The sequence below is a fragment of the Lagopus muta genome, chromosome 15, assembly GCF_023343835.1.
Source record: "Lagopus muta isolate bLagMut1 chromosome 15, bLagMut1 primary, whole genome shotgun sequence".
Taxonomy (NCBI): Eukaryota; Metazoa; Chordata; class Aves; order Galliformes; family Phasianidae; genus Lagopus; species Lagopus muta.
The window spans coordinates 5,209,936-5,235,519 of record NC_064447.1 but is presented as its reverse complement, the minus strand read 5'-3'; the positions used below and the strand labels follow the sequence as shown (position 1 = coordinate 5,235,519).

Here is a 25,584-nt window from a genome sequence, read left to right as displayed (position 1 = left end):
TCTACAGACTGAAAGTTGTGATACAGCAGTACCCATGTAATCAGGCCAGCACTTGGTCACAGCTGACTCAGCACAGAAGCTACAACAGGAGCCTGCAGATCTGCCGGCAAACTCACCCATAGAAAGAAGTCCTGTCCTCATGCACTTGGGTTCTCCTCCTCAGATGGCTTCTAAGCATGGGGGTTAGATACTGACACACTTTTTAAAACCTTTCTGCCCTTGTCTTACCTCATCTTCCCTCCAAGAAACATTGGACCAACAGAAGACCCCCATATTCCAGAGAGTAAAACTGGATGGAAAAGCTGCCATTGTGACACAAGGACCCAGGTGACCCACAAAAACTTCCAGCAGCTCATCTTTGCTGTAAGCACTATTGCAGCACCTGAGGTACTGCACCTAGACCTACCCAGCACTGTCTCAGGAAAAGAACAAACAGGATCTTGAAAGCACCTAGCAAAAATTAGGCAAGTTCCAGAGCCATAGGTAAAGACACCTACATAACTGGCACAAATCAGTGTTAGAAGTTGGTGTGCAAGTGTAAAACTCAGCATGATTAAGTTAACATTAGCCCAACTGTTAACGTTATCTTCACTTTTAGTTTTTCATTTTTTATCACTGCCCATAGCAAAACATGCACTTTATTTCAGGGTATCTTTATCTGTGAGCTGCCCATAGCAGCCTCTCTTCAAGCTCAGTACTGTGAACACATCATTTTAAAGGAAGGTGGCAACAAGATAAACAAACCTATCTGTTAACCTCCGGACATCTCCATCAAAACACAGTCTGGTTCCCAGAGGGTTAACCAAGTGACATTACAATACAGCTGAGCTTTGCAGATAAGTTGTTCCACAAGCATTCTGTGGTTGTGGAAAAATCCAAGCATTCCAAATTACGCTGAGGTGCAGCTTCCTTTAAGGAAACCCAGCGGTATTCCTTCTGAGGTTTGACTCCTCAGCATCCCACCTCAGCCTCCTCAAGGTCACAAAAACAGCATCCAATGAACAGTAAATACCATTTATTCTGCTTGCCGAGGCAGTCGCTGACTGTGAGGAAGCCAGCAGAACAGTGAGCAGGATGCCTGAACCGGGAGCCAGAGCTCCGGCTCCTCAAGGTGACCGCCACTCCGGATGAACACAGAGCAGCAGATGGACGCAGAAGGGTTCTTTGACAAGGAACCCAGCACAACAAGCACACAGCAGCACAACAAGCACATTCGTGAGGCACACCTGAACGTGGCACACACCTGCACGCAGACAAACCAGCACCGTGTGCGGGGCACCAACCGCAGCCCACGCTAAGCCCCGCCGCACAGCACGCACCAAAGGCACTTACATGCTCGTGTGCCAGCTCGCGGCAGCCAGCTTGCCGGCTCAGGAAGCCGCTCTTCCCTTTGCTTTAATGTGGGCTGCAGCCAGGAGCCAAGCTGCTGCCGTCAGCTCCCTGCAGCACCCGCCTGCGGCTGTCAGCAGCGGGAACAGGCATCACCCAGGGGCCCTGAGTGCACCAGGGGATGCCGTGAGTTCTGGAGAGTGCGCCGGCACACCTGGCTGCCACTGCACCCCCGCGCCTCTGCTGCGCAGCTGCACCCGCCTCACTTCGTCTGAATGCTTCTCCACGGGATTCTGAAAACAGCTTACGGAGACGTGAGCCTGCCTGCATCACAGCTTGAAACGGCCTCTCAGTCTTCCAGAACCGTGGAAGCTGAAGAACAGATTTTCTCTTTAAAACCCTTTGTTTCGCTCCAGTTTGCAAACATCCCCAGGATAACGCCAGGCAGCACAACTACCACAAAATAACCTCTGCTTGGTTCCCTCAGACGCAGGGAGCACAAAAGCCAGCGGGCACCATCACACCACCTCCTTGAGATGGAAAGTACAAGCAATGCTGACATTAACGGGAACAAAAGCAGCCCCAGCACAGCAGCATCCCTGCAGGCTGGGGCCCCGCTGGGCAGGGCAGCTGTGGTGCTGGGGTGGAGGGAAAAGGGGAAACATAGGGCACCCCACTGGGTTGCCATGGCACTGGGGGGCACAGAGGAGATGTGCCAGAGCACAGGGAGAGGCTGAGCCGCTTCGGTTTTAAATCTGTGTGACAGCTGAGCTGCTGCACTGTTGCTGTGGCAACCGATGGGTGAAAATCACAGCAGAAACCCGTAATCGTTACAAGCGAGATGGTGACTTACCCACTTCAGTAATCAGGATATTAAAACAGCTCAGCCACGTCCCCGGCCCACACCATGCTGCGCTGCTGATCCCGGGGCTCCAGACCCCATAGCTGTCAGGATATGCAGTGTCTCATACAGGCTCTGCTGGGCTGGTTCTGCCCACAGCTGACACTGCTGCATGGAATGAAACAAGGCTACAGTCCAGGCCCCAACTCAGCACACGCACAGCACACTGCAGGGATGGGGCCTGGGCATGTGAAGGAGACACGGGGATGTGCACGGGGAGCAGCCGAGATCGCAGCCATTCACAGAGCCTACCAGTGACGTGGGTCTGCACTGCACTCACAGCAGCACACCCGGCTCCACTACCTCCTCAGCAGACAGCAGCAGCACTCACTTGGCTGGAACACTGTAATAATTTGTGAACAGCGAGGGACAGAGTCGTTCAGGGGGAGCAGATGCCATGCAGTCTCTCCCCATCGCAACATTACCCAGACACAGACAACGTGCACGCTGACAGACAGTGCCTGCCCCACCATGGGGTACGCAGCATGCTGTCACCCTGCTGCTCCCTATGGCTCTGCAGTGCCAACACACTCTGCTGGCACGCTGCTGCTGACAGGGATGCTGTGACATGTGGGGACAGACAGGCTGGCCCTGCTGCTGCGAGGAGTCTTTTATAAGACAGATACCACAAGTAAAAAGCTGTGGTTGTGAACTAAAATTAAAGACTGAAGCTGATCCCTCCCCTACTTCATAACTTCAAACCTGTTACCACTTACCTACATAGACTGCTTTTTTGAACTTTACAGTTACCCCATGCTCTGCCACCAGACCTAAAACTGACATATTGAAACCGGCCCTTGCCGGGTGCCAAACAGCAAAACAAACTGCTTCTGAAGCAAACCTGCTAACCAGCTCATCTGTCACAGCACAGCAAGCCCACTCACACAGATGGGAGCACAGGGACACACTGCAAAGCCAAGGGGAAGGGGCTGAAGAAAGCAGCAGGTACTACAGACTACATATAATAGGTTGTATTCAAAGGAAATGCACCACATTTGCAGTTTATTAGCACCTATATAGTGAATGATCAGCATCACAGCTCCTGAGCACTCTGGGAAGACACTGACATGCCCGTGCCTCTGCTGAGAGCTGCCCTGCACCACCCAGTGCTGTGCCCAACAGACACAGCTCACAACCAAGTGCTCCATGGCTGCTTTCAGCCCCTCCTTACCCTCCCTGAGAGGCCAGGTGCACAGATGGGGAGGCAACAACTCATGCTGGTCCTGCTGCATGGTGAAGGCTGGAGCCCCAAGCACCCCGAGGTCAGTGATTTCCAGCAATCGCAACTGCTAACCACTTACTTGAGGAGTCTAAAACATGCACAGTGCACAGAATTGTGGATTGCAACAAGAAAGCCACTGACTTCCATTTGATTTAATCAAGAGAACACTGATTACAAGATCTATTCAACTTGTTCCTCACTGGAAAGGACACTGCCAACCACCCACCGTAACTTTACAATCTGCACTGATATGCACTTTTCCACGGAAGACTCATTACAGTCTTCTATTGTTAGAAAAGAATCTTCTGTTTAGCAGAATTCCTGCTCAAAACTATGCTTTTCCAAAGCAATGTAGATTTCTACACATGAATACTATGCACATTTTCTGAGAAGTATGATGATGCAAGGCAAAATGGGAATCAGGCTAAACTGGTCCACCAGACCAAGTAAAAGCACAGTTAGCATGCAGAATGCGCTGATTTGCTCTGCAAATGATGGCACGTTCTCCCCAGAGCAACTCCACCACCTTCCTCCATCACTGCCTCACACTTGAGAAAGGTCTGCTTCAACTGTTAAGGAAAAACAAAGCAGCACAAACAGCTCCAGTATCTGAGAAAAATTCAGTATCCAGAAATAGCAATTATCAGCCTCATGATGCAGAGAGCACAGCATGACAGGACAGCCAGCACCAGGCCCGAGTCCCCCTGCACGACAACGGGCTGCCACAAGACTCAGGAAGGATCTCAAGGTCTGAGATTGCAGATGACTTGAATTCACATTAAATACAGAACTTACATTCAGGACAAGAGAAAGGAAAGCAATAGGGGAATTCAGTACAGTTACAAAGAATTTGTACTATTCAGAAGTCCTATAATTGCCTGATGTTCAGGACTCAGTTTCCAAAACACTTGGGCAGTTTCCAAAGCTCTTTAGGGAAGAGAGACACAAACACAGTATTACTTTCAATACACTCCATGGCTCAATTTCCTAGGATGTTTTTTACAATTATTTTTGGGTTCCAGATGGGGGGGGGGGGAGGGGAGAAGTGTAGCCACTGAGCTTGAGCAAGATATATATTCCGCAAATGAAATCCTTTGGCTTACATATAGCACCACTCCACCAACCATAGGTTTGCTTAGAAAAATTCTCTTACCTTTTATACAAACTGGATTAATTTATCAGCATACAGCAAGGAGAAGCGTTAAGCAAGGAAAACTAAAAGGGCAACCTCTAAGGACCTCCAGACCCCGAGCCACCGAAGTTCATTGGGTTGTTATACTTGTTACAGAATTAGCTCACGAATTCCAGAATTACCAATGGAAGAAGAACAAAGAAAGGCTTTTTTTTCCCCTCTTTTTTTTTTTTTTGATGATGATTTGAGGTATACTGGATCTGAAAGGCATTCACTGCACTATCCTCACTCCTTCCTTGTTGTATCATTTTTAACAGAGTTGCACCATGCCAAAGATGACGGAGAAGCAAAGAACAAACCCTCATTCACAATCACACAATGCTCAAGCTTCTGTGTGCAAATGAACACTGGGAATCTACAGATCACATCAGAAGGTCCTGCAAAATCCCAAACCGACCCCCAGCTCCGCTCCTCATGGTCTCCATCCGACACCACTCCCTCCTCTGGCTTTTCTCATGTTTTTCTTCAGCTGCCACAGCAGAAGCACCACATTACAGCAGCTACATCAGCCCCTCCAATAGCTGCTGACCAAACTGTGCACCAAACCAAACATTTTCTCCACCTAGTTCTGTTATCTGGTGAAGCCAGAATGCAAGCAAGGACTACTGTGGGATTTACCACAGCCACACTTACCTCTCCTTTCCTACCTCCACCAGCACACCCTGCTTCTGTAATCCTATTTCCCTTTCCAAGAAGCTGCATTGCAGCAACAGCCACAGAGCAAAACCAACAAGGTTTGCTTTACACTGGTGCTGGGATGAACACACACAGAGGTGGGAAGCAACACAAAGCACAGAAGTAAATGCATCCCTGTGCCTGCTGCCTGGGAGCACTGCCATCAGGGAGCCAGCAGTATGTCTTGCCTGCAGCCAGGAAATCAGCAACGACTCAGAAGTCATGGCCTCCAGTCTGCCCATAGCACTGACTGCTTGCAAGAGCAGCTGGATTTCTAACTAGCTTTTTAATCTGAAGTATTCTCTAATTCCCAGCGAGGCACCATTCTTATCATTAGATTTATACAGCAAGCTGTTCAAAATTTATTCTAATTTTATATTTTTGGTGTACATCACAAGACTAGTGTCAGCTGAGCACCTGGGGAACGCAAGCAGCAGAAAGAGAGATGACAACAGGATGGCTGGTTCCCATTATTGGCATCCGACACAAATAGAGGCTGGCAGACCAGATTTGGAGGATGCATTATTAAAACAAAAAATATTACTGCTAATGAACTACACCAAACTTGTTTAAAATAGTTAACTACTGTTATTTGCACCACTTATTCACATTCTTGTATTATTTTCAGACCAATTTAAAATACAGGAGCTGATTGCAGTTCTGTTTGCCATCAGGGGGTGCTGCCAAGAATCTCCACATCCACTCTCCTTTGCTAAAACAGAACTCAAAGTTGGCACGCTGCTGTGATGTTCCGAGTGATTAATCAACACTGAGCTTGATGCTATACAAATGAGGGGTATTATTGTTCCCCACAAGCTTACTTTTTCTTGCTCCCTCTGCTCCCCTCAGGGTTTCTGCAGGCCTCTACGTTTGCACTGCTTCACATTCAGAAAGAGCAGAGCTGGAAAGGCAGGAGGCATGGCCTGGGTGAGAACACCTGCAAGGCTGTTCAGTGGTTGGGTAGGAAGAGGAGGGAAAGAGAGATAAATTTGTACCATAATTACAGGCTTAAAAAGTCAGCATGAGAGCCTCCAGCACCAGGGTACAGACTTCCTCGAGAAACTTGCTGCCTCGTGCTTGGCCTGCTAGGAGGCTCACAGGTGGAAGCTGGATATTGAAAACTGAGCCAAGCATAAGAAATGAAGTTATGAAAACATCATTACTAATTTATTTCTTCTCCTGACACCCGTTGTTTTGTTCTGTGAGATACTAGTGACTAGTCCAAGGTCACAAGGAGAAGGAAGAAAAAAAGAGAAACTCTGCAAACAAAAAAAGCAACCAGAAAAGAAAACCTCATGGTGAGAATCCATAACACCACCATCCCTACAAGTTCATCACCTGCATACTCTGGGCTGAGATATCAGCCAGCAGCACAGTGCTTCCCTGCATGCATGGGAATCCTCCATCCCCTTTCCACAAGAGCAGATCTTCTACCCAACAGCTGCACAGACAAAATGAAACGAGGGGGAGATGCTCACCGTGACCCCAGCACCCACACTCACACAGCAGATGCAGCTCTAAATCTGAACTGGCAGCAGAGAGTGGAGAAAGGGTTTGGAGCCAGGAACCTGAATCCAAACCTCTCCGCTGACTCAGAGAAAAACCTCATTAGGGAGTCAGCGAAGAGCAAGAATGCTCTGTGAACCAGGGAAGCTCAAGCAGGCTTTTTCCACAACAGCAACTACTGGCAGCTAAGGAATCCCCTGCCCAGAGGGCCATGCCCCAGTGATGCTCTCCTGACCACACTCCATACTGCTGACACATCTGAGCAGGTGCCAGGTAAGAACTGCTCCAGGAATGCCTACTCAGTCTTTGTTACTACCCAGCCAACTTCCCACCTCAGATCTTGCTAGGGATGTAATCTCCCCAAAAACGTGCCAGACTTGGGAGTTGAGGCATGCTGAGAACATTGTTTAGAAGTAGCTTTGCTCTCAGAATTACAGCTGGGCAACTACAACAGCAGCACTGCATTTGTGCCACCCAGAAGGGCGTGCTGGCTTCCTATAAGGAACCTCCAGAACGATGCACTGCTTCGACCCACCCCAAATGAAAGCAGAATGAGAATTTAATTTCTAAGCTGTGAGTTTCACATGAGTCGTAAGGAGATGAACACACCTCAAAGAGCTCTGTTCCCTGCCAGTGCCAAGCTACATTTCAGAGTTATAAAATCTGGATGAGAAACTCACCAAGGAAGCAAACAGAACTGTTCTACTCATTGCTTCATCATCCCACTCATCATACATAACAGACATACGCTTACAATCACTGCAGTCTTCCATCATACAAAAAATAAAGTCTATAAAAAAGCTTAGGCATCTGAATCCTATGGCAGCTCTACTGTTTGAGATCTGCCCTCAGTCCTGCTGAGTACCAGTCTGTAACTGCAAACCAGCAGTGCCACGTCCTTGGAAGTCAAAAACCCCACTCTGAAGGTGTTCCCTCTGCTGCAGATACACACACCCACTGGACAGCAAGAGGAAACCTCCTCTGCCACCTGCCAAAGGTGTGCCAGGAGGGCAAGACAGCCTTGGAAAGTTCTCACCTGACCTGCTGAATTTCCACCATCTTGCTCCTGGAGAGAGGGTAAAGGTACAGTGGAGTCTTTTTGCATAAGGAAAGATAAACAAGGTAATTCAAGGACACAGAAACTGCTTAAGACAACCCTGTTTTACACACTTTAAATCCTTTGGAAAACCCCCCAGAATACTGTTATTTTTGCACAAATACCATCTGGCAAAGAAAATACCATCTTCCCTGTCTTCCTGGCCCACAGCCATCATTTCAGGAAGAAAGACTGTGGTTTGATACAACAGATCATGAAATACAGAAACAGAGGACAGAGATATACTTCAGTTGGTTTGCTTCAACCTACACCAATCTCTCCTGCTCTTAAAGAGCAGGAATTTGACTGATCAGGTTGGGCGCTTTTGGCCTCTTCAAAAATCAGTCTGTTCCATCAATGTTCAAGCATATTCATCCTTCCACAGGTGAGAGGCCAGAGTAGCAATTATCCATGCTGTGTGCCAGTGGCCTTGAAGCTGCAGAGCCCAGTGTGGCATTTTGGCACTGCCTACCTATAATTTCACACCTTCCTGCATACAGTTCTAGGTGCCCTCCTGACAGGAGCTATAAAATCCAACCCTTTTCTATTACTGTTTCTTTTGGAAGCAATAAGATGCTTCCATTCTCCATGCACTTTCAGCATTCTGCCTGAAAAACACTGAAGCACTTGTAGGAGCAAAAAGATGCACAGACTGACAACATGCAATGTACAAGAACAGATCCAATGGTATTGGAAAACAACACTAAGCAAACACATCCCATGCCAGGAGACTCACATAACTTCAGAGTCATCTTTTCAGTGGTTTTCTGGCACGTGGCAAATACAGGCAAATTTTAAGATGCAATAGCTTTGATTTCTTTAAGTAAACAATGGACAATATGGTATTCATGCATTCAACGGCCTTTTTCCACAAGCTGTTGCCATTTGGTTAAGAAAGGAAGGCAATCTCAATTTGTATCTGAAACAGGTACAAAATCACAGCTGTGGCAGAACTGGATCTGCCGTCCCCCCCCCCCCCCCCCCAAGCGCCTGACACGGGGAGCAGCTGACTAACAGAGAGATGAGATACAGCTGAGGCTGCAAAAAGCGCCTTCGATGCGGTTCACAAGACGATAACCCGACCGTAACACATCCGCAAGGCAATTTCCTCATGGCAAGGCTCTCAGGCGCTCACCCTCTCCCACCTCCATCCCGCACCACCCGAACCCAACCGGGAGCTCTGGCCATTGGACCGCGGGGCACAGGTCAGCCGCGGTGAGCCCGAAACGTCCAGTACCTATTACAGAATTACTGGGACATCCCCCCCACCGCAGCCCGGCATCTTCGCGCATCGTTCCCTCCGCAGCGCTAGGCACGCAGGACGGTCCACCGCCGCAAAGGCCGACGTGCAGCGGCACAGCCCCGGCCGAGCCGCGGCGCCGCTCGGAGCGCACCGCCGGGACACGTGCCGCACACCGCGCCGCTGCGGCTCGGCCCGGGCCCCGCACCGCCGCACCGCGCAGCCCGCGATACGCGCCCGCTTCCCGCCGGGCTCCTCGCCGCCGCCCCCCCGCCGCTCACCGCCACCCGCGGGGCCGCGCCTCCTCCGCCCGCCGCGCTCCGGGTGCCGCCGAGCCCCGCTCTCGCTCCCCTCCGCGCCGCTGCCCGGCCGGCCGCGCGCACCGCAGCCGATCGGCGATGCCGACGGAGGCGCGCGGCTCGGACTCGGCCCCGCGGCGCGGGGAGGCGCGGCCTCGCGATGCGGGCGGAGCCCCGAATGGCCCTCGGTGAGCGGCTGGGCGCAGCGCCGGGACGGGCGGCGTCACGGCCTCAACCCCGCGGGCAGCAGCCGAAGCGGTGCTAGGCTCGCACGTACCGGGGGGCAGAACTCCGACACCTCTCGTGATTTGTTACAGTAACAAAGGCGCGGCAGTCCCAACGCTGCAAGAAAGACAGCAGCTTTGCTAACAAAGCGGTTTTTAATCACCAAGGACAATAAAGTGCTGGAACGTTTTACTGCAAAAAATGCACGATGTTTACCTATGCCTAAATAATAAGCGGTGCAAACACTCGTCTAGGTTCTTAGATAACTATGATTCTGCTTTGAGAGCTAAGAGAATAGATGATGTTGGCATGCACCTGCCAGCCTGCAGGTCCCGCAGCCCGACCCACACCTGGACATGGCTGTGCTGGGCTTCCCACGCAGCTCCTCAATCAGCAGCTCTCCAGCCCCGGAGCAGCAGAGTGGTGATCTGCTCAACAAGGTCCCGAGGGATCAGCTGGGACAGTTTCTTGTGCTGCCAAGAAAATGCACTTCATTGGAAGTGCAAAATTCAGATGCACCACCCCACAAGCACATTATTTTCAAGATCATGCCTTATTAGGAAAAAAAACCCACCTTCCTGATCATATAAATACAGACAACGTGCTAGAAATATTATCATTTCAGGCACTAGCTAGATTCCCAATTATGATCTGCACACTGAACATTAAACCATTTCCTGTTTCTAACCCTAACAGACAACAGACTGCTGAAGGTGTAAACTTATGTGCTGAGCACGACCCACGTACAGCATGATTCCAGACAAGACTGAGGTGGTGATACCCTTACCAGTTCTCTGGCAGGTCAGTCCGTGCTTCTCTCTCACTAACACTGCAAAGCTAGGGCATTTTAAGGCTCTTTGCAACTCTCCTGTTCCCAGTTACTGCCTGTTTCTGGCTATTCCTTACCATCTGTCATAAGTGTCATATCCAAATGTACAAGCTGACCTTTACACCGCGGTATGGGAAGGGTTGGGTCATGGCCTGATGGAGCAGCTGGTGAAGGGGTGTAGCCAGTCCTGGGAGCACAGCTGTGAGCAATTCACCTGTGTGACCATAACCTCACTTAAGGGCTGGCAGCTGCAAGGGAAGCATCTTGCAGATCACTGTCTTTGTAGCATTTGGGGAGCCCTGATCCTCAGAAAGGGGAAAAAATTTCTTCTTTATGATCAGATTGTGACTGTTTCCTCTCTTGGGTGATCTGAAACTGGTTTAAGGCAACTATATCTACTGCTGCCTATACTTACAGCCTCAGACACTGAACCCTGAGACTCCCTTCAACAGCAGGATTAGCTCCACGTTTTTAGGAGGAAATGCTACTTTCGCTTACTTCCAGAAAGCAGTGATGTTTGTAGTTACTCAGCCAAAGACACAGATGTTATTTTTTTTTCAGATGCTAATTTAAACCAGTTGTGGTAAATGCTTGAATTCTACACTGAACAGATTCACAGCATCTCCTTGCCTGGATGAGTTTCTGTAAGTATACAAGACTATCTTACATCAGCTCAAATTCATTTCTTGCTGCTGAACCTTCAAAAAAAAAAAAAAAAAAAAAAAAAAATCACTACTTAAGTTGCAGATGCATTCAAAAGAAGTTCTCTTCAGTTAACCCACCAAGTAAATAACATCACAAACCAACTGCTGCAGTCTAACCCTGGCAGCTACTCCACCCCACAGAGCAGCTAGGCTATTCCACTTAAGTGGGATGGGGGAGAGAACTGGAACAGTTAAGGTGAGAACAATCCATGGTTTGAGATGAAGACAATTTAACAGGTAAAGCAGAAGCTGTTCAAGCAAGCAAAGCACAAGGAATCCAATCACTGCTGTCTGTGAGCCAGGGCAGCAAGGGTCCATCATGAGCAGTGGCTACTTGGGAAGACAAACACCACAACTCCAGGACACCCCCATCTCATCTGTCCTCCAGCTTTTATTCCTGATCAGGACATCAGGAGGTATGGAATCTGCTGCTGGGCAGCTGGGGCTCACTGTCCTGGCTGTGCCTCACCCACATCCTGCAAGGGCATCACCAGAAATAGAGACCTTGATGTACGACCAGTGCTCAGCAACAACTCAAACACTGGTGTGTTACAACATCATTCTCATCACAGATTCAAAACACAGCACAGTCCAAGCCACTATGAAGAAAATAAACTCTATCTCAGCCAAAAACAGTATGATATCCATCCCTTATTCCACACCACTTCAGTAGTGCTCAGGTCCCACCGTAACCAACAGATTAATCAGCACCCTTCAACGTATACAAAGATATCATTCACTTAGTCTGTGGGCCACCCCTGTGAAAGGTCCATAAAAACAGACACAGGATGTCCACAAAGCACATTTAGAGTGTTCCATCATGAACGGGGGTCTCTCAGGACAGAAGAGGTGGTGTGTTGTCAAAATCAGTGAGCGAACCAGGAATAAGAACTCTAGTTGGGAATCCCTGGATTAAGATACAGGTATTTTGTTTGTTTATCTTTGATGTTTAAATGAGAATTGTGAGAGAAATGTTCTACGTTAATCTAGGCAGATACATACCAATATAATGTAATTTTTACTTTGGTTTTACTCGCAGGAAAAAGCCATCATCGTTCTCTAAAGACCTTTCATCTCATTAAGCAACATGAAAAATAGAGAAAAATATATGATATAAAATATATGATATGTTGATGCAAAATATACCTTAATGCTCCTGCATTAGGAAATAATTGGCCTAAAAGGACCAAACTAAATCAAACGTAAAACAGACTTTCACAAAGACAACCAGATTCTTCTATGTGACACACACACTCCCACGTGTCACAGGCTGGAACAGTTTTATCATGACATTCTCACAATGCTAAAGAATCCAGCAGGCACAAGAATGTAAGTGACAGTGCACATATGGCAAGTGAAATAAACATAAACACTATAGTACACACAGAATTTGTAATGAGTATAAACACAATGATTTTTGGTTTCATTAATAACACAGAGGAGAACTGATAAATCTGTTATACTTTAATCCAAAAGCTAAGGGGCTGAAAGCCCCATTTGCAGAGGCAAGACATTCTGGGTCACCGTCTTCCCAGCCTCACACATACACAATGAGAACTCCAACGTTTTAAGAGAGAGGAGTACATCACTTCCCCTTCCCATCCTCAGCCTGGCAAGCTTAGAATGCCACTAGGACAACCCAGCTCTAAGATTTCTGTGGAACATTTGAGGAGGCTTCAACTAAATGCACTTTGCCTCCTTTCCATTGAGACAGGTGCCCTAAGCTAGAATGATTCAGATAAGACCAACCCAAAATGAAGGTTTCATACAGAGACTGCTTAAATGGAAGTCCGTGAATGACAAACAGGGCTTGCCCATAGACTGTTTCACACCTGTCCATAAATACAAATAACGTGCAACTCTGCTAAGACTGAGAAGTGTATCCAAGTTCAGAAAACTAGAAAGTAACACGTGTGACGTCTGCAAATTGGCCACACAGATGAAGGCAAAATACCTCTGTGTTAGAAACTAAAGCCTAAGTCATCAGTCCCAGAGAATGTGCAGCTCTGCGTCACTGCCACAGCTTCTCAGCCAGCACGTCCTCTGAAGATCAACGTTAACCAGTTTCGTAACAGAAGCAAAGAAACCACATCCTAAGAGCCAAAAAAACAAGACTTGCTGAGGTAAGGCAAATCTGCAGGGAATTAGTTTCTGAGAACTCACATCCAACAGGAAATTTTTCAATAAAACACTACCCAAAATATTATCGTTAGATTAAGATCTTCTATTTTCTCATGTCCCTGTCACGTTAGCCGATCAGCCATGATCTTCCACAATTCCTACAGGAGGGGAAAAATTCATATAGTTATTTTCTCAGATCAGTAGATTGTTATTACAATAAAGCTCAACTTGCACACACTCTCTAATTCACAGAAAATCCATTTACGTAATCTCCCACAACAACCAACACATTATCTCTGAGATAGAACAAGAGAACTGAGTTCTTTATTCCTGCAGTATGATTTTTTAAAATAAAAAAATAGGATAATTCGAATAATTTCTAAAAATAATTTCACTGGTCTGCAAAACCTGCAGGATTTTGACTGAGAATCTTGCTCTTTTTCTTGGTCTGTTGAAAAACACTTCCAATATTGCTAGCAAAGAAGTAGCTTAAAAACAGTCCATTTATTGAGGACTCCAGGTCTCACAAATGCATACCTTATACACACACTTCTCAATACACTGCAGAGTAAGGATGAAAAACAGACACTTAGTCTTTGTAGAGTAATTTAGGGTAAGGTTCTTCTGCTATTTTAAAGATTAGTAATCAGATTATCATATCCCTATCACCACAACATCTGCAATTCTGGCAGTGTACTCCATGATCAACAAGAAGACTTCTGCATTTAAAAAAATGTATCTATTTCAAAGGCCAGCAGCCTTCCACAAAAGGTATGTAGAAAACACATTCACACCTGTAGATATAACTCATCTTATACATGTGTGGACTTATTATAAAACATTCATGGAAAATCTTATGCCTGAAGGTGTCAGCACTAAGAAAAGCAAATTAATCTCATGAAATTGCTGTGAAACCCATAGCCATACTATGCATACACACTGTACCACACAAAACAGTACGTTGGCTCCATGACTGCAGATTCAGAAGCTAGTACAAGACTTGCAAGTTCTCCCCAAAGGTCTCTTACTTTGTATTGCTACAGAAGCTAACAAGCTACTAGCTGGCCTGCGTAATACTCATAAGAGTAGACAACTGGAAAACAGAACAGAGGGAAAACCATGAGTGCTTGGAATGTAATTTAAATAATGTATCTGATACATCTCTAAACACCAGAAGTTTACTACTTGTCAACTTCCCCATATGTATGTATAAGAACATTATTACCTCAACCCTGATTGAGAATTATGGGAATAATAAAATGAAAGCTTTTTTACATTCAAAGAAATGAAGAAGATACCGGTCCATTTTCCAGTCAATCACAAAAATTGTTATTTTACAAAGTCCCGGAGATTGCTTTCATTTCCTCAGAGGTTAAGAAACAATTTAAGCCACTGAATTGTTCTGTGATGGAAAAGGACACATTATGCCTATTTAGTGGGGGCTGTGTAAGCACTGACAAGAATCATTTTAATACAAGGAAAACTAAATGGAAATAAATAAGAGCATAACATTTGTTCTTCTGTTCTTACTTTATGTTCAGTACACAGCTGAAAACTAATTTCAGATTGCCAGCCCAACATATGCCATTTATTTTAATGAATGCCACTTACCAACTGCTCAATCCTTTCATAAGTAAGAAACTGGCAGAAATCAGGCTTAATGGGTTCCACGCTGTATTTCATTTTTCCATCATGAAGGTTCTCCAAATCATTTAGAGTACTTCGAAAATGACTGTAGGCTTCACACGTAACATCCATCTGTCTTAAAGTGAAATTCAGCCTGGCAAGACAATATTTAAATTAAAACCTTTTTTGTATACCTGCATCTTAAACAGCTATGTAACTTTCTTCAGCTAATGAGAAACTTAGGTCTTCTCAGAGTAATTCCTTTCCACAATTAAAAAAAAAAAAATAACCCCTTGCTGCCCCAGAAAGCTTGTCCTATCCAAAGTCTTATCCTGTCAAAAACCCAGTAAGTCTTGGATGAGCCTTTCCATTGATTTTAATACATTCTGGTCCAACAAAATAACTGCTTTTGTTTCTGGGACAAACACTTTGGACCAATCACACGAATAGCTATTGCTTACATACCTTGAAGCATAATCAACTTACATACTAGTTTATGAACAGACTTCAACATACAGCTACTCAAAAGCATACAATTCCTTGAAAGAAATCACAAGAGCAATTACAACCGGGGGGGATGCGAGCTAGGAGATGTGTGTATTCTCTCATTCTGAGCCCTTTCACTCTGCTCCATAAGCATAGGACCTCAAAATCACAGCAAATTTTGTCAGACATTACAGAATACATTACGCTGGCCACCTATTAATCTTTATTTGCACAAAGGTTACCTAATGCATGACAAAAGTAAGATCACAAAAGCCACACTTTTCTGGTGGTCAAATTCTGAACTTACAAAAATTACAGAAGTTTAACAAATGCTTGCACTGGGCATTCACAGCAGCCTTCAATCAACCCAGAATCAGAATAATCAGAATCCAGCCTTCAGGCACATCAGGGCTTTCGCTCAAGGAAAGGAAAGAATGTAAGATTCTAGTCCTTATGTTAGGATGTTGGTAATACTTGCCTCTTTTCTATGGCCAGGAAAACTGTGCAAGAATGTTTCAAGTTATGTGTGATTCTATACAGCGTTCTGAAGAAGGCATCTGTCAGATCATCGTCATAGAACACTATGGGAAGAACATGAAGAGCACATGGCATTTACATGTAAGCATTTACTAAATCTCACGCTTGAAACAACAAGAAGCTTTAATTCTATTATAACCAAACAAATCATTACTTTATCTAAACCCCCACGTTTATTATGTATACATGTACTACACATTTAATGGCAACGACCGACCCAGCGACAGTATCCAGTGCTGCTCTTCACAACAAGAAACCTTAAAGATTTCTCTCATGAGGATGGGAATCACTTCTGCCAGGCAACTTACAGAACTTTAACAAGATCTCTCTCAGCTGGAAATACCTTACTGCAAAGCTAAAAAATCACATACCATATTTCTTTCCTTCCCCCCCCCCCCCCCCCCCACTTCATTAAGAACAGGGGAGGAAAAAAAAAAAGCCAGAGAGATGCAATAGGACACATGCAGTACCTAAAAGCCTTCCCACACTATGGAGCATACTAGTGCAGCCACCTATCTGTCTTTACTTGCACCAAGGTTATCTGATTCAAGATAAGGGTAGGACAACAACACTTAACTCTTCTGAAAATCAACTTTATCACTTATGAGCAACTTTAACTAATTTACTCAATTACAAATAATAAGGAAAGGCTTTTAGATTTTTCAGTATCTTATTCTTCTATTGCTAATTCAGACAGTAAATAGAATACAGACAAGAACACTCAAGGCAGAGATTTGACAAACTAAGCTAAGGATTTGATCTATCACATTTCAAAAGCAAACTAGGTGTAGTTAAGTTGTTCCTCAAAATGCTCAAGCGAGCATTTTTGATTTAAAAGCTTGTTGGTTATGTTTTCCTACCATCAGCTGCCATTATCACAGTGCAGTGGTCATGCAAATCTGCAATCTCTTCTTCAGACCAGCTATAGAGCGCTTCTGGATCTGTAACAAAAGAAGAAAGCTTATTTTTAAACTACACCTTTAACTGTTTGATAGATTTAAAAAATTACTTAAATAATTTAAATTTAGTGATCAGCTACTCAATAAGCAGAGCAACTCACTGAAGGGAAATCACAGCCTCCCCGTTTGCTCTCTGAAGTTCCCTTTAGTCCTTTGCTTTTGCTCTTCCTCTCTTGCTCAGGGCTGATTGATGTGACTAAGCTTCCCTGGACATAAGAATTTACTACCAGTTACTATCCTGCAGCAAGAGTACAGATTCAGTTAAAAACAAATGCATTTTTTGATTAAGCTTCCTCCTGTTACGCTTTCTAAAAATCTAGAAGCTTTCTGTGAATATCTGAAAACCAACAAGCCTGTTCATCTGGCAGCGTCAAGTATTTTGAATAAACACCTAAGGCCCAAGAAAAGCTTCGAAAGCCTAAGGATGATTTTACTTCCTTAAACAGTCGTTCAACTTTTTGAACCATTACATCATATTACATCATATTTAACAGATAAAAAGCCTAAAAAGCAAAACAGGATTCATAAACCCTACTACTGTAACAGCTACCTACCAGTGCAGAATTCATCTTTCAGCCAGTCCAGTTCTTTCACTTTAATTTCTCCTCCTGTGGGTGTAGAAAGATCCCAACAGTGACAAATGATCTTTCAGTCAGTACTGAAACATGTGATAAGATATACTAAAAGGATACATGAAACAAATAAGACTGGACATCATTTACAAAACCAGTCATCCACTGACAAAAGGAGAATAAGACAAACTTAATCATCAGAAATATTTTACTTTCTCTTCTGCATATCACTTGCAAGTTGCGAAGTTCAGCCTCTGCAATTTGCACTGTTTACACAACCCTTGGCACCTAAACGTCCATGATCCTCACAATTACCTCAGTGAAATGAACATAACAATGTAGAAGCCACAGCTGGGCTTAACTTCTTAACAGAGAAAGATTGAATATTTTGCTCCTTTCCAAAAGCAGCTATCCCATTTTGAAACACGTACAGATTTCTTGCATCTTTCTAAATGAGTCACTTCTAACCAAAACAGAAGTTGAGTTTACCTGTAAAAATGCCAGCCAGCTTGCCAATGACTTCTTATAATTCACAGACAAGCAACTGCACGAGTACTGTCTGCACAGCACTTACCTCCTGGTTCCATCAGGTGCTTGTTTAATGCAACATTTTTTTCACACATGGCCAAAAGATCTTCACCAACATCTGGAAGAAAATAATGACAGTATTCAAAATGAGAACATATCACATGTGCTGTACATTCCTCTGACCTCTCAGACTATTGGTCTCAACTTCTCTCAAACTAAAATTCAGAGCAGCTCCCTTCCCTCATGACTGCTTCCACAGCACCCTTGCTTTTTTCTTTCATTACTAAGCTCCATTACTAAGCACATGTCACGATAAAAGGAGTTAGATCACCATGCTATCTATTTTAATCTAGAAAAGTATTTGGTTTTTAAAACACTTGCACCTGGAATTATTGCTGCTTTTTCAATCTGTTGTGAAAGTGCTTGCCATTTTTCAATAAACAACAACATATTCACAGAATCACAGAATTGTAGGGGTTGGAAGGGACCTCCAGAGATCATCGAGTCCAACCCCCCTGCCAAAGCAGGTTCCCTACACCAGGTTCACCAGGTACACCAATGCATTTTATATGCATTGATAACAAATTAGCAACTAAAAAAAGAGCAGGTGATGAAAAAATCCCAGAATGAAAGTACTGGTTTGCAATATTTCATTAAAAATAACTGCCTTACCTGTGCAATAAACTCTGCTAGCAATCATTCCCATGATGATGCTTGCAATTCCTGTGCCACCTCCAAGCTCCAGCACTGTGCAACTCCTGAACATATCCCGTTTAAACAGAATGTAATCAGCAAGAAGAAAGGCTGCACGCCACACCTTTGGAGAGGAGTAGCAGTTAAACCAGAGAAATTCTGAAGCACAATCCACAAACAGCAAGACAATACAAAGCAGTATACATACTTGTTTACCAACATCTTCTAAGGGGGTTGCCATAGTATGCTCTGTGAAAATGGAAAGAGAATATTGTTTCAAAACACTGTTCAAATCAAGTTGCATAATAGCAAATTTGAGAAGTCAATTAATGCTTCCCTTTTAAGTCTAGAACTAAGCACTATTAATTCTACACAGTAATGCTGGATAATGATGAAAACCCCACTCTAATTAAGGAAAGCCATTTCTCCATGATACACAACTGTCCAAAACACTTTTGGAGAAGCGCCGTTTTTAAAGCACTTAACAATATCACAGTATTACTATGGCTTATTATCTACTTCGACTTACCAAGTTCTCTTTCATTTAAAAGACCAACTTAGTTTTTCTTTGTTTTACTTCAGCAGATATTTATTCAATTTCTCCTTGAACATAAGCCTACTATTTACCTATTTTAACAACACTGCTGCAAGTGCATTCTTGTTCTTCTTCTTCAAATGCATTTTCTTTTCCTCTCATCAGAATTACAGGATATACTCTATCCCTCATAAGATCCTCTGTCTCTGAGTCACTGGCTCTTTGAGGCCTTCTGACCACTTCCAAGTCTCCGTCCTCATCTAGCAGAGCTTCTATTCCTTCACTGTTCAATTCCTTTTCATATTTCAGATTATTCCCGTCCTTGTTAGTTAGTTCATCTCCACTTCTGTACTGGTGTTCTCTTTCAGTTGTAGTTTCTCTTGCATACTTCTCAGAGGCCCAATCATCTGTGTTCCAAAGGAATTTGAAATACGACAGGAACACTGCAAGAACACGGAGTGGGAGGAGGATAAAGTTAAAGATTGTATAATCCATGAATATTAAGATGTTATAATTACAAAATAAACAAGAGTTTGGCAAAGCAGATTATGATAACAAAAATAGACTAGATAGAAACTTTACCCTTATCCTCGGCTCACTTAAAAAACTCCAGCAGAGCAGATCTCTAGAAGAGATCCTTCCCCACTGGTAGCCAGCTCTCCAACAGGTCTAGGAGCACAGCTGAATTGCCTTCACCTGTGCTCCTCTGGCTGACTCATGGCTCCCCTCAGGTGATCAATCAGAGGTTCAGGCTGTGACTCAGCAGTTCCCATTAAGATCAATGCTAGGGAAGAATGGAATCTATACGCAACCTCCACTCGCATGACGTGATATGCATTTCATATACCAAAAAATCTAGAGCAGTGAAAGCGTTACAGGTATCTCGGAATACAGCTCTACTTGCTAGAAAGAAATATTTCTGCTAATTCTGTCAGAGGGGATAAATGAAGCACTACCAACATCTGCTGGTTGACTAAGCATCTACTTGGTCACAATTTACATTTTCACCTTACTTAGAAAACTTGTTTCAGCAATCAGGAAAATAAATGGCTTCTTACATCCTCTAGCAGATCTTCTGTTGAGGTAGATTAAGTTTAGAGAAGAATGAATATCACAAATTAGGAATTATATCAACATGAGGAAATGAACTCTATCTTAACGGACACAAACACGTTTCAGAAAAAAAAGTAAAAGGAATTTCTTTTTCTACTTTCAAACCCTTTTGAGACTCAAATAACTTCTCACCTTGCCATCAGCTTAAAGCTGCAAGAGGCAGCACAATAAGCAGTGTGCCTCCTGTCAGCTTAGGTTGGACTTACTGATGCTTTTCTTTTCCTTTGTTTTTTTAGCCAAGAAAATGTCTATTGAAAACAGCCTACACCAGCAGTATCTAAGAAGAATTTCTTGGAAATGAGTTCACTCCCACCAAGGGGAAACTGTTTAAACTGTTTGCCCACTATTGATTTTAACAGTTTCACAATTTATGGAATTCTATTTCAGTTGCTTCAGAGATATCTGAAGTTGGACATACAGGGTACTATCGGAACATGAGAAGTCCTTCTCTAGAGATCATAACAGCTAGATCTTACAACAATCTTCACTGTCTATCCAAGCACAAGAAATTTAGGACGTCATCTACTGTTTGCATGATAACCACATTAAATGGATTTGATGAATTAGAGGATGCAATCAACATATCACAGAATCACAGAATATTCCAAGTTGAAATGGACCCTGCTCCCTAAGTTCACTCTGATCCTCAGAATTTCAAAATGGAAAATTGATCCAAATAAGCAAGGACGAAATCCCCAGGAGATCCTCTAAAAACAGCAAAGTGGTGGTGGCAGATTATTGCTGGATTTTTTAGAGTAGAAGCTGTCATACTACAACCCAGCCCTGGTATGGGAAATTCATTTATTTCTTGAGGCTACGGACACTCAGAGTACACAAATCAGACTGTCATGTTACTGTGTTGAAAGGTTCTTTGTGCCAAGGAGAGTCACATCAAACAAACACTAAGACAGCACAGTGGCTGAACACCTAGTGGGAAGGCAGGGCCAACCCAGGGGAGCTGAGGTGCATGCAATGTACCAGAGTGGATGGAAGGGCAGCAGCCAGGATCCACCCATTCCCAGACCTCATTTGAGGGTAGAGGCAAGGGTATCTCACTGGAAATCCCTGCCTACCTGAGGTCTTCCAAGGGTAAATAGATTTTTTTTTCCCTTTGTTTCTGTACCCACGGCTGATGCATTTGCACATATCCTCACTTGCTGCAGCCTGTGACTTTGATACCCTGTTATCATTGCTGTGCTTTCCGCTGCATTATAGTGTTACAAGCACATTTTACTAACTGCTTCAAGGACATTTCCCTTGACAACCTTATAGAAACCTACAAGCTGGTAAAGGCAGTCATTTGCCAATTCATTTCCACTAAGGGCTTGATTCTTTCATTTTTATAAATCAGTCAAGCTCATTGCTATATTCAGATTGGTTGTAGCCAATTTTTTAAATTAAAAAAAATACAACAACAGAACAGAAAACAAAGCTGCTGGGTTCCTCTGGAACAGATGGTAAATCATCATTTAATGATTTTATAAAAAACAAATGAATTACTTATGCACTTAATTCAAGTGGCAGTATTTAAAGCTGCTGGTGTCTCACTTGTAGTCTATATGCAAGACACAAACTAACTCCTTAACTTGATCCTCAAAGGTGCTGTCTTGAGATTCTAGGTAAAGGAATAAAAACATTAAATTAAGCTTGCACAAATACTGATGTTACTCCTTCTCAGAAAGTAACTTAAGCTGTTTTTTTCTGTTCTAAGATGGGCCATCTACAAATCCATATTAATAGTTTTATGTAGCTATTTTCATGAGGAGAATCCAGTTAGCCCTCTTCCTTCTGAGCAGGAGCAGTTCTGCTTCTGCTCAGAGTAAAATACATAATGATTACTATCAACCAATCAAAGGAGGACTAAGACAATACAATAGACTGTAATTGAAACACAGTTCCATCAGTCTAAACATGCATTACCTGGCTGCCCAACCGCATTCAATCGTACCATGAGATGACTTTTGTTGGGACAGTGCAAGTGCACGTCAGAAAGGACGGTGTCACTTTTGAACGTGAGGTTATCCATCTCCTTCTCCGTGACATCTCCCATGGTACGTCAGTGAGAGGGACACCTATGGGGACAGCCGCTGTCGCCAGGCAGCCCACTGTGAAGCACAGCTGCCATGGAACTGCTCTGCTCAGCACAACCTCATGGCACAGCTTCCAAGGCCTTGGGCAAGCTGCAGTCACGCAGTCTCCACTGCGCCCTGATGAGATACGGGGCTGTGCATGGGGGTCTCCAACCTACAAGCAAACACAGACAGCTTTCAGCTCAGTAACACTGCCCTGCGGTGTGAGGAAACAGCTTACATCAACAGCTAAATTACAGGGCTGCAGTGTTGCTTTTGCAATGCTCCAACAGCTACAGTTCACCACAAACACCACACGCTCCAGGAAGGCACACTGCTCGTTAAGTTGTGTTAAAAGCAACCAGCCATGCCGTGATAAACCAAAGAACCCACAGAGCCGCGCAGTGAAGGCTCCCTCACACGGCATGGCTCTCAGAAGCCAATGCACAGCTCAGTTCCGTACATTTTGTACAAGTACTGGCTCTTCCTGGAAAAACCTGGCTCCTCTCACGTGCCCCCACCAGAAGGGCAATCGGTGAACGTATCCCGCGTGTCTCTCAGTTCTCTATTTTTCTCCACAGAAACAAACAGCAACCCTCCTCGCTGCCCCGTGCCCGCGGCTCCGCCGGTTCTGTTCTAAGGCGCAAACATTTCCCCTAGAAACAGACACAAAAAACCGACATTTATTTCCCCGGACATTCTAAGAAAGGCGTGTAAAACACGAGGGCAGCGCAGCCGTGAGGACAACGTTACTCCGGCTCACACGCACCGGAGCAGCACCTCCCGCCCCCCTCACGCACACCGCGCCGCCATCTTGGAACCCGCGGCTCCTTCCGGCGCGCGGCTGACGCGCCCGCCCCGCCCTCCCCGCCGCCATTGGGTCAGTCAGAACGAACGGCCTCCATGGCCGCCTGCCTGCGGCCGCCTGCAACTGCAGTAAGCAAATAACGCTCTCCAAATCTGTGCCATGTGCCTATGAGAGCTACATAAAACACGGGATAAAACAAGAATACCCTGATGCCAAAAAAGCATTCAAATTAGAGCAAATACTCAAATGAATTCCATCTCGTTTGGCGTGACATGTGGAAGGACAGCCGTGGAGTTGGTGCTCAGCCTCGAGGCATCACAGAAGAAATCAGGCACGTTTATGCTTTCACCAAGAGCAGCCATCTTCCAGCAGCTTTTTCAACTTAACGTACTGCGTGTGAAAAATATTTAAAGCTAAGTGCAACTGAATCACATCAAGTCAAGAAACAAAATGATATCGTCTCATTATGAACGTGAAAGCAAGATTTTTAAAAAATATATACTCCTGGTTGAACAGGTTCTTGCAATACCATGGCTCAAAATTGAAGAATTTTGCTTGTTTGCTGGGTAAGAACAGCTGAAGTGACACACCGTCATTTTCCTGTACTGCAACTGTGACTGTCAGAAAAGCCAGCAATGGACAGAAAAATAGAAAACTACAAGTTCTGCAGGTTCAGAAGAAGCAACTTGTCAGCTAATATACTGTTCATGAGCACTTTGTTGTTAGGGAGCCAGCAGATGGAGAGCAGTGGTCCTTCCCCTCTGCTCGGCACTGGCGAGGTGGTACAGAGTGCTGTGTCCAGCGCTGGGTCCCACAGATAGAGACCATCATAAGAAGGCGAGGGTCCACTACAGGGCTGTGAAGGTTTGAGGGGGATGGAGCACCTCTCCTGTGAGGAGATGGAGAGAGCTCAGGCTGTTGAGCCTGGAGAAGGCTCAGGCGGATCTCATCCTTATCCATAAATACCTGGAGGGAAGTGCAAAGGGGATTCAGTCTCATAAAGACATCTCAGGTGACGGTACAGAGGACACAGTGAACTCACAGGTTGTGTATAATTGCGGTCCAACAGACATGCAGCTTTTCCACAGTACACTGCACACTGAAGAAGTGATGTGATTGATTTCCCCATTCATAGTTCTAGCCTTGCAATCAGCAAAACACTGAAAATAACTGGATTTTGTTGAAAGATACTCAGAAGTCTTGTTGCTGATTATATTCAATTCAAGGTACGTTCTGATCTGATGCTTTAGAACAGGTATCATGAAAGCTGAAGAGCCTATGGCAGCTCGTCTATTATTTTACTGACCCATTCCCTATCCCCAAAATCTCACTAAAGCAATATATTTTGTAACAGTAATAAAAACGGTAGTTTAAAACAATAGCTTGGGGTCACATTATAATGAAATAGACAAAGGAAAAAGATCTTTCTAGGCTTCAGATTAAAAGAGCAGCTATCAGAAAGGCCACAGGAGATCACCAAGGAGCTAAGTATAACAATAAAAAGCAGCTTAATATCTTGTTTTTCACATTGACATTTATGTGTGTGCATCCAAATTTTTGCTCTTGGTGAGAGCAGAGTAAGTGGTGCTATGGGCACAAATACATATATTCTTTTAATAATTTTATATCTAGTACCACACACTACCATGCTGAATTAATATCTTATAACACTGACAAATGTTTATCCTCCCAATCCATTTGTGAACTGGCTGATAGTGATTACGCTTTCTTCATAAGAGAAAAAAGCAATAAGGTTTTTAGGAACTGCATGTCCAGGCAGCACCAAGTGCCTTTGTTTAAATTGCTTTTCCAAAGCGACTTAGTATTCTTTGCATGCAGCAGGGAACAAAATTAGAACTACTTGTTCCTACCCTAATACCCTAACCACAGTGCCCTTGGATGCCCAGGCTATTCTACTCTTCTTATTACAGATACATTAAATCAGAATGAAAAGTGAGAGCATGTACCAGTAAGTAAAGGTGAAATCTGACTGTAATGCTATGATCGCACCCTGTGTATTTCTGCAATAATGACAACTATGATTAGCATCCGCTGGTACACAAAGTGCTTTGAACTTGGAATGAATAAAAAGACTGTTACATAGATGAAAAATCAGTGGAGAACTTTGTTTTGCTATCCAAGCACATGACACCTCGGTGCTGGTCAGCAGGTTGAAAATCCCTACATCACTGCTTGAGGTTGAAAAGTTCATGAGGAGTCAATGAACAATAATTTAAAAGGGCAAGTGCAGCTGTCAGCTTCTGTGTTTCCATATTTCTTGAATATCTACTTCTTCCCAGGGGAAGCTTGCCTCATCCA

The 25,584-nt window shown here is 44.4% G+C and overlaps 2 protein-coding genes across 6 annotated transcripts in view; both read right to left on the bottom strand.

Moving 5' to 3' along the window:
• ABAT (4-aminobutyrate aminotransferase) overlaps positions 1-9,577 on the bottom strand; it is a 39,866-nt gene extending 30,289 nt beyond the window's left edge. The window contains exon 1 of one of the 2 annotated variants that reach the window (XM_048962127.1): positions 9,443-9,577. The gene's annotated coding sequence lies outside the window, so the exon portion shown is untranslated. Of the gene's footprint in view, positions 1-1,332; positions 1,490-9,442 lie in introns of those variants that run through there. The other variant, XM_048962128.1, reaches the window with a different exon arrangement.
• A 334-nt stretch (positions 9,578-9,911) lies between these two features.
• METTL22 (methyltransferase 22, Kin17 lysine) overlaps positions 9,912-25,584 on the bottom strand; it is a 207,405-nt gene continuing 191,732 nt past the window's right edge. For 2 of the 4 annotated variants that reach the window (XM_048962130.1, XM_048962131.1), the window contains 11 exons: positions 22,921-23,113; positions 22,309-22,632; positions 19,368-19,718; positions 18,949-18,989; positions 18,720-18,864; positions 18,094-18,165; positions 17,502-17,555; positions 16,849-16,929; positions 15,930-16,032; positions 14,951-15,119; positions 9,913-13,497 (listed from right to left, as the gene is read on the bottom strand). In XM_048962130.1, the coding sequence (XP_048818087.1) occupies positions 13,462-13,497; positions 14,951-15,119; positions 15,930-16,032; positions 16,849-16,929; positions 17,502-17,555; positions 18,094-18,165; positions 18,720-18,864; positions 18,949-18,989; positions 19,368-19,718; positions 22,309-22,438 (1,182 nt within the window). In that variant the 5' untranslated portion in view covers positions 22,439-22,632; positions 22,921-23,113 and the 3' untranslated portion in view covers positions 9,913-13,461. Of the gene's footprint in view, positions 13,498-14,950; positions 15,120-15,929; positions 16,033-16,848; positions 16,930-17,501; positions 17,556-18,093; positions 18,166-18,719; positions 18,865-18,948; positions 18,990-19,367; positions 19,719-22,308; positions 22,633-22,920; positions 23,114-23,226; positions 23,299-25,584 lie in introns of those variants that run through there. The other 2 variants (XM_048962132.1, XM_048962129.1) reach the window with 2 other exon arrangements.